General features: G+C 39.8%; 2 protein-coding genes across 3 annotated transcripts; both read left to right on the top strand.

Moving 5' to 3' along the window:
* The first annotated feature begins 321 nt into the window (after positions 1 to 321).
* On the top strand, positions 322 to 5,645 carry LOC5513223. Of its 2 annotated transcripts, none has more exons than XM_001633494.3 (2): positions 322 to 932; positions 2,210 to 5,645. In XM_001633494.3, exons 1-2 carry the CDS (start codon positions 581 to 583, stop codon positions 3,883 to 3,885), a joined length of 2,028 nt encoding a protein of 675 aa, XP_001633544.2. In that variant the 5' UTR covers positions 322 to 580; the 3' UTR covers positions 3,886 to 5,645. The 2 variants fall into 2 exon arrangements, with proteins under 2 accessions (XP_001633544.2, XP_048581188.1); XM_048725231.1 differs by lacking the exon at positions 322 to 932 and adding an exon at positions 1,894 to 2,032.
* A 141-nt stretch (positions 5,646 to 5,786) lies between these two features.
* On the top strand, positions 5,787 to 14,043 carry LOC5513222 (galanin receptor type 1). The gene is made up of 5 exons (XM_048725233.1): positions 5,787 to 7,173; positions 8,926 to 9,053; positions 10,538 to 10,770; positions 11,330 to 12,096; positions 13,689 to 14,043. The coding sequence occupies exons 2-5, from the start codon at positions 8,951 to 8,953 to the stop codon at positions 13,945 to 13,947; spliced, it is 1,362 nt and encodes a 453-aa protein (XP_048581190.1). The 5' UTR covers positions 5,787 to 7,173; positions 8,926 to 8,950; the 3' UTR covers positions 13,948 to 14,043.
* Positions 14,044 to 14,655: the final 612 nt, after the last annotated feature.

Genomic DNA, 14,655 nt, shown 5'->3' with positions numbered 1-14,655 from the left:
AGAAAAATTAATCGTTATATCGAAATATCGTTGTATCGAAACACAGATATAACGATAGTTTGGGAAATGAAAAGAAAAGTAAAGGTTATAAATAATAATAAAAAAAAAGCCAAAAAGATATGCTGAAGATGGACAATGGGCAAGCATCTTGCTATCCTAAAAAGTATATATTTATTCCCTGGTTATTTATTTCAACAAAGATGTTGAGCTTTTAAATTGGAACACCTCGGTTGTCTGGTTTTCGCTTGAATGCTTAAAATTGGCATGGGCTTCCTGTGCTTTATTTATATCAGCCAACAAACAACACTATCACTTCCGGTCTAAATATGAATAAATTAAGACATGTAATTTAAGAACATTTTAAGAACATACGAGGATCGAAATACGTCGAAAACAACCTCTCGCTGAGGCAAGAACTGACTTGTTCTTATAAGACAAAATTACATCTAATGTAAGTGGGGCAAATCAGTGAGAATATTCTGATATTTTCTATTGAAAAGCGACGTTTTCTTTGAAAGGCGTTTCAATTAGTTCACACGTCGCTGCTTTTGAGTAGTCTGCTACTCGTGAAAAGAAAAACATGTCAGAAGACAAAGTCCCGGAGCAGACCGATTCAGCGTGTCTTACCAAGCCCAAAAGCTCCAAGAAAAGAAAAGCAGCGAGTATCGAAGAGAGTGGAAAACAAATCGAGTGTAGCTTCTGTAGCAAGCAATTCCTAAAGACACAAGGGCTAGCAGCCCATCTCAAACATGTCCATGGTATTTCCCCCAAGAAGACAAAACCTTCGAGTGTCGGTGCCTCAGAGCAGAATAGTAAAGGAAATTTACAACCTTCGGATGACAGCGAATCAGATGTTCGTAATGCAGTACAAGATGCAGTGGAGAAGGTTCTTACCCAAATAGCCGCCGAAAACGTCGTCTTGAACAAGAAAGGTTCGTACTTATTAATATCATACATTAAATAATCATGGGGATGTAATGTTTTACATTTTTTAGTCCATTAAAAACCTGGGGTTGAAATCTACAAATACGATTTAGTAAAGCTATTGCTGCTGCACTTGAACGCTTATGAATGCTTACGCTGGGAATATTTTTGTTTTATTTTGAATTTGAAAATATACTGAGATCATGAATGCCAAGAACATGCCAAGAACAGTGGCACAGGAACAATAATCTCTAATTATTTGTTATATGTAACATCTGCATTTTATAGATGTTGAATAATTAAATTGATTACAATGCGCATCCTCTCGTTTAAAAATGCACTTAATTTTATTGTTTTTAAAGACGTGCCAAATACCATGTCAAAACAGGAGACCTAATTCCCTCCCTGCAACTAGTCCCCCCATCTTCGAGGTTAAAAATAAATAAGTTTCAAAAAAATGAAACAATAATAGAGTCAAGAGAGTAGGATACGAAGGGAGAAATAGTCCATTGTGAGACCTTTCCTCTATTTCTGCCTTTTCGTCGTACTCAATATTTTATTGCCAAAACATAGTTGTAGACGAGTTTTGATAAATATTATTTTTTTACTTATTGTATATCGTGCAAAATTTATTATGTAGGAGTGGCGGATTGCTCGATAAAAGACGATATTATACATATTTTACTACTGTTTGTATCACTTTTATCTGTACTCTTTGCCAAACTCAGGTACCCCCTCCTCCCACCCGCCAGTCACTTCCGCCACCCTCCCTCCACCTCATTTTTTAGATAGTTTTATTTGCGACCGCCGCTGCATGCTGACACCGCTTGTCGTCATTATTGGCTTTATGATATACATGCCAAGATTGCCAAGATTACTCTGATTGGCTGAGAGCAGTGGGTTTTTAGGTAATTCTGTGCAGAAAAAAGCTTTTAATTCCAGGAAAAAAGGTAATTCAGTGCATTATTACTAGACGCGTTGACTGGCTTACAAGCAATTGAACAATCGAAAACTCAACGGGCCATACGTGAAACACACTGTAAAATGGACTGTGTCTGGTATATTACTTGAAACCGTATGATTACATACTACTATTTCATAACTCGAGGTAACTTAGGCCCTGAACAAACGAAGACACATGTTGCGGGCAACATGCAGGCCACCAAGGATGCGTAACACTAAGTTGACTAGAGCTAACCCAAACCCAAATGGATTTGTGATAAATTTGTGTTATCTGTAGTATGTATGTACCGATGACTGATCATTATGTATGTTTACTTGACAGCATCTGAACCGTCTCATGCGGAAAAGCCCACAAAACGAAGAGGTGCCGATCACCGTAAACAGCATTCAATACAGCTCAAAGCTGAAGTCATTCATGATTTCGATTTTGGCATACATCCGCACGCTATAGCAGAGAAATACAACATCAATCGGTCCTTGGTATCCAAGTGGTTGAAGGACAAAACAAAAATTGTTGCTGCGGCAACGGAGGCACACACAGAACTCCTAAAGATTCGCCCTAGCCGTAAATACAGCCGTTTGTCAGTTGCTCTTTTCGACAAGTACAACGAAGCCCGATCACGTGGTTTCATTATCAATTTTGATTGGCTGTGGTGTCAAGCAAGGAAAATCTACCGGGAAATCACAGGGGATCCCAAAGCAACACTTGGTAAGCATGTTATTACAGCTTTCCTGAAAAAGCACAACATTCGGATGAGAGCGAGGCATCGAGACAAGAGGCCAGTCAAGCAGAGTTTCGAGACGAAGCTGAGGATCTGGCACGCTACTGCTCGAGAGAGGCTGATACGTACTGGACGAAATGACAGATACGACGAGAAATGGGGGAGGTATAAGCCATGTGAAAGATTCAATGTGGATCAGATTCCTCTTCCTTTCGCGGTTGGTAGTAAGAAGACACAAAAATCCTCGAAAGATGAAGAGAACGCTGAAGTTCTCGTGACACCGAAGACCCATTCGAATGGTACGTTAGATCATCGGCAATGTCAGCTCCAGGTGTGCTTTCGACCAACGGGTGAACAGCCCCGTCTCGCCCTTATTTTCCGCGGAACTGGGAAACGGGTAAGTCAAGATGAAGTGTCAGCTTACCATCCGGATGTAGACGTGTATTTTCAAGAAAAAGCCTGGGCCGACATACAGACGTGCGTTGATTGGGTCAACAAAACACTCTCTGCTGTTGTAGACAAGGAAGAGCGTTTCGTAGTCTTTTGTGACAACCAAACTGGGCAGATCTCTCGAGAGTTCAAGGAGGCTGTTAGTAAAAAAGGAGGAATGGTGTGGTACGGACTGCCTGGAGCAACGGACCTCTGGCAGCCAGTAGATGCAGGTTATTCGCAGCTTCTAAAGACCTTGGTCGGGCAAGCTCACAGTGCATGGCTAAACGACGACGAAAACTCCGAGAAGTGGCTCGGGTCGACGCTTTCGGCGAAAGAGCGCCGTATTTTGATAACTTACTGGGCAGGGGACGCGTACGCAAAGCTTCTAAGTCCAGAGTACGACGGTGTTCGGCTGCGGGTTTGGCAGAAGAGTGGTTGTCTTATGACTGCAAATGGTGTCGATGATGAGCTCATAACACCTGAAGGTCTGAATAACTACAAAGTACCTACTCCTTCTATTATCGCACCCACGTCTTACTTTCCACAGTCCGAGGATAACATTGTCGACGCAGACTTCGAAATGTATGACAACAGAGACGAAGTGGAGCTTGAACCAGAAGCGTGCGAACTCAAGCAAGTCCTCGAGGATTGCTATGAGGACAGAGACGAAAAAGATGAGCTAGTAGGGCGAGAAGTCATAGCTCTGTACGAGAACGGTTGGTTCACGGGCAAGATCGAGTATTACAATAAGAAACTTAAGGAGTACAAGGTGAAGTTCCGTGACGACTCTACGGATTATCTGGCTTATAAAGATTTTGACGGAGTTGAAGTCATTTTGACATGATCGCCATTGGCACAATAGTATGTACAGAGGGTCATAGAGTGGAAGTCATTATGATACATCATCAACAGCAGGTTCTTAATGTAAACATAGGGTGGGGGTCATAGTCGGAGTTGAAGTCGTTTTGATGCATCACTGCTACCATGGTTTTCAGTGTAGACGTTGGGTGTCATAGACGAAATTGATCTCGTTTTGATACATAATGTAGATATAAGGTTCTTAGTGTAAACATAAGGTGTCATAGACGGAGTTGAAGTCGTTTTGATACATCATCGCCATCGGGCTCTTAATGTAAACGTAGGGTGGGTATCATAAAAAGAAATGAAGTCGTTTTGATACATGCTCTAAGTGTAGATATAAGGTTCTTAGTGTAAACATAAGGTGCCATGGACGAAGTTGAAGTCATTTTGATACATCATCGCCCCAAGGAAATTAGTGTACACATTTTTAAAGGGCTATATTTGGCATCACGGCGGAACTTGGGGTTATCAGAGATTGTGTAGAATAACTATATCGAGGAGAAGTATCAAAAAGAGAAATAAGTGCTTTTTTATTACAAAGGCCATTCTTCTATACAACAGCCAGAAAATGGAACGTTTTCCTTTTTCGGTCGTGAACAAAGACAGTATCAAGACCTTCAAACACGAGCAATATAATCATGACAATTGAAGATGTAATACCATCCTTCAGTTTTATCGATCTTGAGCTAATGCTTTTCCCACAATACGGCGGGGCTGTGATATCACACAATCAAAGTGCGCTCTCCCAAAAAAAAACACTAAAACATCGAATCTGTGAATAGGCGTACCGAGTTTTAAGCTAGCGGGGCTGAAGCGGGGGATTAGACACCGGAGAAAGGAAATCATCAGTAAGGGCATGGCCGTGCACCTCAATTTTTTCTTAATGTCTCTGTGCCTTTTCCCCCATCCCCCCATATTTCGAGGTCTGTTACGGGTCTTTTCGCTATCCTTCAATCATATTTCGTTATGATTCGTTTTGTTCAAAGAAAAAAACTCATCAAAACAATTGCGCAAACTACCGATTTCCCACTAGTCGTGAAAAGTTGACTTATAACTTCGGAGTAGTTTCATATTTAACCCATTCGTTTCCGAGTACTTTTTGAGCAAAACTGTAAGAAAAACAGACTGTATTCTGACTGATTCTAACTGATTTCAAGTACTACAACACCAGTCAAGTTAATTAGCTACCGCTGACACAGGACGATGTGCCTTGAAGTTTCCAACAATGCTGTCTCTTCAGTCTAGCGATGATGCTGTGACCGCCTTTTGCTGACAACTGTTTTGCTTGTAATTTGCTTAGAAATTACTGGGTTTTTTTTTCACATCAGCAGAGTGCCCTAGGACATTAAGTCCATTGGGGTATAATAAATGCTGAGGTTATGGATGTTTGCACGCTAAGATTGATTCAATGGGGTAATTCCTTGTTTCGGTTTCACCGAGTGAGAAAGGAATTTTCTAGTGAATGGCCTCTTACTCTCCAATGTGGAACACTTTTGCCACCCAACCTTATTCAAATTTTTTCTTAGGCTTATTCTTGGACCTGGAAAAGTTTTGTTTAGCTTTGGGGCAAAGAGACTTATAAAAAAAACTGTTATGATTATGGGGAAGGAGTTTGCCCACCTCTCTGTCAATGTTTTCCCCAAGACTCCCATGATGCAGTGCAGGCCTAACATGGCGACATTTATAAATGTGGCTGTAAAATAGGACCTGACGGAGCGCAATAAAGGTATATTTGTGACTTGATCTGCGTTTGCTGATCTTTATTCGTAGTTCGGTATTTTGTCTCTTTTTTGGTGAGAAATGTTTCTGAGTTTCAGCATTTTGTTGACGAATAGGCCAGAAATCAAGGTTAATATTTTGAAATGGAGTTATTTCTATTATATTGCTTGGGCGTGCTTTTGAAGGTCGTCTATGCCTTGGAGAAATCCTTGAGACCCCGCGGGTTTGGTGATGTTTAGTTTGCATTCGTGACGCTTTAAACCTGGGCCTTCTTGGAGCGTAATAGTATTGGATTGGTTAACGGGGAAAATGGAAAATATCATTATTAAAATATGAACACAATGGCGCAGGTTAGCCATCAGCCTGTCGCTCATTAAAAACCCAGAGAAGGACGCCATCAACCAACAGATTATCCTAGAGTTATATTTCGTCTTGTTTTAATCGAGACAATATTATCATCTCTTTTATACGCTCGAAAAGAAACTCGAACCAAGCTCCCTCAACCACTCCCCTCGCGTCGGTAATGATAAACTATTGACTTCGCCATATAAGGTGATCAAAAGAATTCAAGAGAACTGTTATTGCAGCGGTTTTTAATTGTGTTTTGCTGGGAAGACTAATAACTCTTTCTGCGATGACTAAAAATAGAATAGGAGTACAAATTGTCATGACTTTGGATACCAATAACGCACTTGTTGTAAACAACGCAGAGAAATTGAAAGGCCCTCCATAAAAATCAGAAAAAAAAATTGTCGCCAACACCTGATTCTAGCTTCTAGTCGACGTTGGTTAAAAAAGATTTTGATTACCGTGAAGTCAGGATTAAGTTGCGGCAATGGCGTTTCCGTGGTGAAAAAGTACGTTTTTAATGGAATAAGTAATGGCTTAAAGCAACAAGGCCTTTTAACATCATCACAAAGTACGTTTCTAGTCGTTTTTGTGGCATTCTCGAGCAAAATGCGATTTCCTTACGATAACACCGACGTGCATATTATAAAACTAATAGGATTTTAATGATTGCTTAGATTCTGGATTTTACACTAGCAGTGAAATACACAATGCACCTGCTGTTCATGGGAGATTTTTAATTTATATCTAATTCATTTTTCGTTTATTTATAAAAGAGTTGAAAATCACATAAACTACTTTGCCATAATCGCATTGTTCAGTAAAGAACTTGTTATTGGTTTATTCCGATCTGATTACTCTCTGAAGACGTGTAACATTGCAAAGATACGAATGTTGGAATAGTACTTAACACATGAATATTCAAGAAAAGTAGGTTTTGAATGTCAAAAGCTCCGATAAAATCGTCGATGGGGTGATATGAGTTAAGATCTATCCCACCAGCTCGCTTGTGTCTTAAGATTGTTTTTCTTACAGTAGTTAATAACATCTTAAACTGTAGTTAAAAATGAGATCTTTAGTTATGTTAGACGGCATTAAGTGACGAGTGCACAAGGCGCCTAGCGGAGGGCAAAATCGTGGTCATTTATTGAGAGTCCACGGCTTTCCTCAGACTTGCACTGCTCGATTCTTTTCCTCCAAACTGGTGAGTTTCATCAATAACATTGAGATTTGCTCAAGTAAAAAACAATGGCTGACGCATAAAGAGATGTAGGTGGTTATAACCCACTAGTTTGTACAGCTTGCCTTGTGTTGTCAATAACTGACGCTTAGAATCAACGTCAAGAATATAGAAAAAGCTTTTGTTTGGCAAATTAGTGGAGAGCAGGCTTTGAGCGGGAAGGGGTTTACAAGTAACAGAACACAGAAAGAAGATATAAAGTAATTTTAGACTTTTTCAGATTGTTTAGACTAAGGCGGCCGTAGAAGCAATGAGTAGTGCGCAGTAAGCGTTGCACATAATAGACGATGCGATGCGTTAGTTAGCGCTACTGCATGTTTGAGCGCCTTCTAATCGGCACGCATCTTACAAAATGCAATTGTCCCTGCAAGTCATGAATCGCAAAAAGTTGAATAAAACGCTTATAGGAAGGATACATGAAGAATGGGAAAGAGAAAAGAAAGAAAATTAAAAAAAAATAACACCAGAATTTCACAGTCGTCGTTGGAAGGACGCACTTCACAGTACGGGCAAGTGAATTGAAGCTTTTCTTTGATCTTAAGATTTTGACACACTGATACCTATATTTGCAAAATTGATGGTTATCTTCTCGTGGATATAGAGAATGCATAGCATTTTACTTATGGTAATTTGTGTAGCTTCGCTCAGACTGTCCTTGTCTTTAAGCCTAATCAGCCTGTCTTCCTCTATGCCCCCTTGAGGGCATAAATACGTCAGGAACTTTTAGCATCAAGCGAGTGACAGTCTTTCAAGTGATTACCTGTGCTACTAAACTCTGTTCGCCTGTCTTTGATCGCCTCTGCCTTATTTTGTCTATGTGACATGTGACTCCGCCCGCGGTCATGTGATAAAATCGATCACCATGTGATGCAGAGGCGTAGCATTCTCGCTGCTGTCAGATTAGCCAAGGTTTTTGTCAAGGGAGTCTAACATGGCGATTGCCTTTAATACTCATTTTATTAAGTTTTTTAGTTGTTCGTATTTCTCTATATTTATTTATATAAAATACGCTCTGTTTGTATACAATAAACATCCACAGATGATGTCCGATACTTTCCGGTGACTCAGTACTAAGTTGGAGTGTTAGGGTGGATCACGGTTTTCGTTGTTTTTGTTCTACCTCATTGGAAAAGAATACCGAGACCTGCTAATTATATATGTGATTTTTCGAGTAGACATGTCTTAACCATAGACTTTCAAGGGGATTTGTTATAAACCCTCTAATCTTTTATGGAACCCAAAGAGTGTGTGTGTGTGTGTGTGAGAGAGAGAGAGAGAGAGAGAGAGAGAGAGAGAGAGAGAGAGAGAGAGAGAGAGAGAGAGAGAGAGAGAGAGAGAGAGAGATATCAGTCATAGATATCATGTGGTTAAAAGGTTTAGTATTTGACGATCTTCCAATAAGAAATGACCAATTTTTTGGCCGCCAGAGGAAGTGCTTGCGCACCCCCCCCCCCCCCCCCCATTTTTCCCCTTGGACTAGACCCTTGCACGCGAAAATGCAGTTAGTGTAGTTTTAACTGTGTTTGAGATGTTTTGCTCAGTTGCACGTAGGAAAAGTTAAACGCACTTGCTTCCAAGGTAACTCGTATCACCTGCTCAAACACCCTATGGGAGAAATCATTAGTATAAAAAAAACATTAATAAACTTAACAAGTAGCTTGAGTATAACAAGCACTTTTCATTCTCACAAGCACTTTTCATCTCCTATCGGTTAAGGTTGAGGCGTTAAGACGAAGAAACAATGGCTGAAGATAACGGTAGCCGCGCATTCAACTTGACGCGTGGGAGCATTGCCGGTACAGCGGCAACCACCGCATCCGTACTGGTCGTGACGGCGTTTTTAGGTAAATGGAACATCAATAATAACGTTGAATATGTCAAGAATTAATCTTGGTTAAGTGTTCAATAAGCTATCAATAATGGGGGAGAGCAAACCAAATAGAATAATATCAGGCTTTAGCAGTTTTCCCCTATTAATGGCAGTTAAGTTAAAAAAATATTCATTTTTGTTGTTAGTTTCTAGCTATAGCCATTCAACTTTTAACTTCTTAAATGTCGTTTATTAGTTAATCCATTTTCAGATCCTGATCTTAAACATCACTTCCAAATGCTTTGAGAAATATGCGTTTATTTTGTGTCCTTAATTCAATCTTATTGCTATCAACTTTACTTAATGATTTAAAAATCAAAGCTCAAAGCTTTTGATATTAAGAGAAATTCACCATTTTTCAAATCGATTTAAAAAGGATAAAATCGCAGCTGTTAAAATAATCAAAATATCATAAAAGCAGATTTGAAAAGCGGTTATTCGCAGCTAGGGAATCAATAACCCAAGAACCTCGTCTATTGCCAACATTCCTTGGAGTTATTCGTTATTCCTTATTAGATGAAGCGAGGCGATGAACTTTGCGAAGCAGCTGTTGCTACCTGTTTATGTGCGTTATACGTGATAAAAAAGTATTTTTTTAGATAAGGCATCGAGATGGCGGGAAGTTAATCTATTTGCACGTCATCTAACAGGATACGTCTTGATTGGCCTTTCGGTGAAGCACGTAAACTATAACTGATATTGGCTCTTGTAGCCATAAATGTTTGCAAATTTGATCATTTTGAAAAATACTACTTTAAGTCTTCATTTTCCTTCATAAGACAGAAAGAATATTTGTTAGTTGAAAATTGTCAATTTGCTTTCAACCAACAAATACGTGCTTTAAAAGCATGTCTGTTTAATTTCTACGCGTCGTTAAACAAAACCCATGTTCGTAAAGTGGAAATTGTAAGAGCATTTTACAGAATTAAAAGAATTTAAGCTCATCTGAAAGGTTCAGCTTTCGTACCCGTGTTTTTGCCAAAATCATTATTGAAATTAAAAATGTCACTAGCCCCTATTCCGAAAAAAGATTTATTTTTTGTTTTAATTAGACAAAATGAGAATGGCCTCTGGTAAACTCGAGTAGACCCGACTTGTTTATGGTGTATTCTTGTACTGAAAGCAAATGAAGCACTAAATATGAGAAAACTCCCTTTCTTCAACAGAGTCACCATCAAACATATATATATATATATATATATATATATATATATATATATATATATATATATATATATATATATATATATATATATATATATATATATATGTACTATACTATGTACTATGAATACTATAAACCTTTTTTGGCTTCATTCTACCCTTAAGCTCAGGAGTTTCTATGTCAATAAAATTAGTATCAAGACTATGCAAAATTAAATGAACGGTGTCCAAAATGTATGCTCTCATATCTTCCCAGGCTAATGTGGTTAAATCTATGCTCTCATATCTTCCCAGGCTTTGTCTCGCTGGGTGGAGTCTTTGGTAACGGTCTCGTAGTTTGCGTGATAAAGCGCCTGCGATGGCACGGAAAGCAGTCCAGCGTTCACACGTTCTTGCTGCACCTCGCCTTATCAGACTTAATGGTCTGCTGTGTGTGTATACCGCTGACCATCACCGCGAACTTTGTTGCTCTGGACTCGAGCAACACTTTGCACAGCATTGTGTGCAAGACAATGAGGTTCTTTCAGGTAAATGAATACACTCGCTTTAAGAAATGTGACAATGCAGTCCATAGTGCGTGCTAGTACTTCATTTCAAACCGTTTGACATAAAGATGGAGGAAAAAGGTTATAGTAGTAGTTGAATTGTTTATCACACCTTCAAAACTCAATCTGTTTCACTTTCAAGCGCCGCGACAGAAAGACCACGGAAGACCGTGGCCACCAAGACAAAGTTAGCTTATCATGCAAGAATCACCAGTTCTTATTGTCACAAACTTCATTAAGCAGGAGCATTCAGATTTTTTTCTCATGCGCGATAAAGTCTTTCAAGCCACGGTGGTTGGTTAATGAACTTCGTGTCAATCAGAAAGAACGTTTCTCTCATCCTTATTGGCTCATTTCAACATATGAATAAAGGTGGCCAAGGTTGCGCGATTCGCATATGTTTAGATGTTTAAAGAATAACACCCTAGTTTTTTTGTCACTGGGTATCCAAAATAGGTACATTTTTTCTCAGTCTGACGATCGCCATCAAGCCACCGCCTACTATCGTTTTTGACTTATATCCTTATAATTGTTCCCACAGTTCCTAGCGCCAACTGTGTCCATCTCACTGCTGACAGTCATAAGCATCGATCGCTTCTTGGTCATTGTAAAGCCCCTAAGGAAGACATTTCTCCGTAGGTCCACATGGCTTATCATCTTCGCGTGGACGTACTCCATCATTCAATTCCTGCCAACATTCTACCTGGCTAGAATAGATAATATAAGCATTGACAACTCAACGGTCGGCTACTGTACCCCTATTCCAAACAACACGAGTGAAGGCCTGGGGTACCTCATGTTTCTGGCCTTTTGCGCGTTCGTTCTACCTCTGACGACGATGTGTGTGATGTACACAAGCATCTGCAGGGTGGTATGGCGTCGCCATGAACAGTTACACGACAACAGTACCGCTATCAGCGGAGAGACATTGTTTAGAAGATCAAAGAGAAGGATCTTGAAGATGTTATTGATCGTAGTCGCAGCCTTCATGTTTTGTTGGCTACCGTTCGTGGCTTACGCCGGGTTTGTCGAGCCGTACCTTGAGACATTTCCAAATCCAGGGGATTTGATCCGCTTAGCGAGTTACTGTCTGGGGCTCACAAACTCACTCATCAATCCAGTCATTTACTTCTTCTCAAACGTCGTTCTTCGCAAGTCTTGCATAGATTTGCTCTGCTGTCGCAAGTTCAACTTCCCTGCGAACTTGCAGTACGCCTGGAGTCCAGCCATATCCAGAAGAATGATTACAAGTAGGGGGTCCTCTCTGATCCCGGATATCAGTTCCCTGAGACACAGTCTCCATAGAAGGTAGGCTGTAAATTCAATATAATGTTCATATATTATCTGAACTAGTCTTGATAGTCAGATTTACCTAGAGTATATAGTTAAACATTTTCCAAGAAGGCAAGTGTAATCCATCTAAACGAAACGGGCCGTTAGACGGATTTCGAAATTATTGATGGTCAATTTGACTTATGCGCACATATTTGCCCAGTATCAATCACCATTAATTCATCTAACATGCGGGCTAAAACAGTCGTGGTATCATTTGAATAATTTTAAACCTTATATTTCAAATTTATCTAAATCCTGATACGATTTCTGGATAAGACAAATGAGCAAGGTTTTATTTCCTATCAACCTTTAATAATTTGGTACATCACGAGTAAACAAACACTGAAATATAAAGGTACACCATGAGTAAACAAACACTGACATGTTGGGGTCACCATAGGAACACAACGAGTAAACAAACACTGACATGTTGGGATCACCCATAGGTACACTAAGAGTTAACAAACACTGAAATATAAAGGTACACCACGAGTAAACAAACACTGACATGTTGGGATCACCATAGGTAAACAACAAGTAAACAAACACTGAAATACAAAGGTACACCACGAGTGAACAAACACTGACATGTTGGGATCACCATAGGTAAACAACAAGTAAACAAACACTGACATATAAAGGTATACCACTAGTAAACAACACTGACATGTTGGGATCACCCATAGGTACAACACGAGTAAACAAACATTGACATGTTGGAATCACTCATAGGTACACCACGAGTAAACAAACACTGACATGTTGGGATCACCATAAGTAAACAACGAGTAAACAAACACTGAAATATAAAGGTACACCACGAGTAAACAAACATACTGACATGTTGGGATCACCATAGGTACACAACGAGTAAACAAACACTGACATATAAAGGTATACCACTAGTAAACAACACTGACATGTTGGGATCACCCATAGGTACAACACGAGTAAACAAACATTGACATGTTGGAATCACTCATAGGTACACCACGAGTAAACAAACACTGACATGTTGGGATCACCATAAGTAAACAACGAGTAAACAAACACTGAAATATAAAGGTACACCACGAGTAAACAAACACTGAAATATAAAGGTACACCACGAGTAAACAAACACTGACATGTTGGGATCACCATAGGTAAACAACGAGTACACAAACACTGGAATATAAAGGTACACCACGAGTGAACAAACACTGACATTTTGGGATCCATAGGTACACAACGAGTAAACAAACACTGAAATATAAAGGTACACCACGAGAAAACAAACACCGACATGTTGGGATCACCATAGGTACACAACAAGTAAACAAACACTGACATATAAAGGTACACCACTAGTAAACAAACACTGACATGTTGGGATCACCCATAGGTACAACACGAGTAAACAAACATTGACATGTTGGAATCACTCATAGGTACAACACGATTAAACAAACATTGACATATTGGGATCACCATAGGTACAACACTAGTAAACAAACATTGACATGTTGGGATCACCATAGGTACAACACGAGTAAACAAACATTGACATGTTGGGATCACCATAGGTACACCTCGAGTGTCGAGTCCAAGTTGGGGAAAGCAGCATCCAGGGACGCGTCACCAAGCCCCGGACACCGGACAAGGCAAGGGGGTCTGTCCTTCAGAAAGCAAAACTCGTCACCTCTGCTAGGGATGAGGGTATCGAATGGGAGCCCCTTGTTGAGGAAAGGAGTAATTCCTTTTGACGATGACGAATTGCGTGGGAGAAAACAGCTTCCAACTAAGACAACATTAGAAGGACTGGAGCAAATTACATCTATCTAAGGTCTTTGTGTATAAAGCAGTTTAAAGAAACTGGAGCAAATTACATCTATCTGAGGTCTTGGTGTATAAAGCAGTTTTAAGAAACTGGAGCAAATTACATCTGAGGTCTTTGTGTATAGAGGAGTTTAACACATTGACTCCTGTCTATTTTTGAGCTGAATTTACAAAAAACAGACTGAAAACAGATACTTCCCCCCTATTCTGAGTTTTATACAGCCCGTCAAAGTCAAACACAGCTGCACCTAGTCAGCGGTATCCAAGCTTTCCAACAGTGCTTTGCGGTCCCCACTTTTAATCCCTCGTCGTTGTGCTGAAGCCAGCACAAGTTGATGGTTCCTTGTATTTTTCATCAAAAATACAGCTATGAGCATATTAGGAGAGTGTCTCAGGACATCATGAAGTCTTTTGGGGCATAATTGAGTGCTTTGCTTATGGATATTTGCAAGCAAAGGTGGATTCATTATGATTTTTTCTTGTTTGGCTTTGCCTGGATGAGAAAATAACTTTCTAATGAATCACCACAGCTCTCCTAAATGCTGTCTTTTCTGAAACCAAATTGATTCCAAAATTGTTTACACTGCTATTCTGGGTGTGTATGACCTGGAATTGATTTGTTTGGCTTCGGGGTGAAAAGACATAAAAAACCATCTGACTTTGGAGAGAGGAGTGTTGACTGGCCCTCCCCTCGTTAATTTTTCCCTGGATCTC

The sequence above is a fragment of the Nematostella vectensis genome, chromosome 3 (genome assembly GCF_932526225.1).
Source record: "Nematostella vectensis chromosome 3, jaNemVect1.1, whole genome shotgun sequence".
Classification (NCBI taxonomy): Eukaryota; Metazoa; Cnidaria; class Anthozoa; order Actiniaria; family Edwardsiidae; genus Nematostella; species Nematostella vectensis.
Note: the sequence above shows the minus strand (reverse complement) of the source record. Positions and strands in the feature narration are given on the sequence as shown.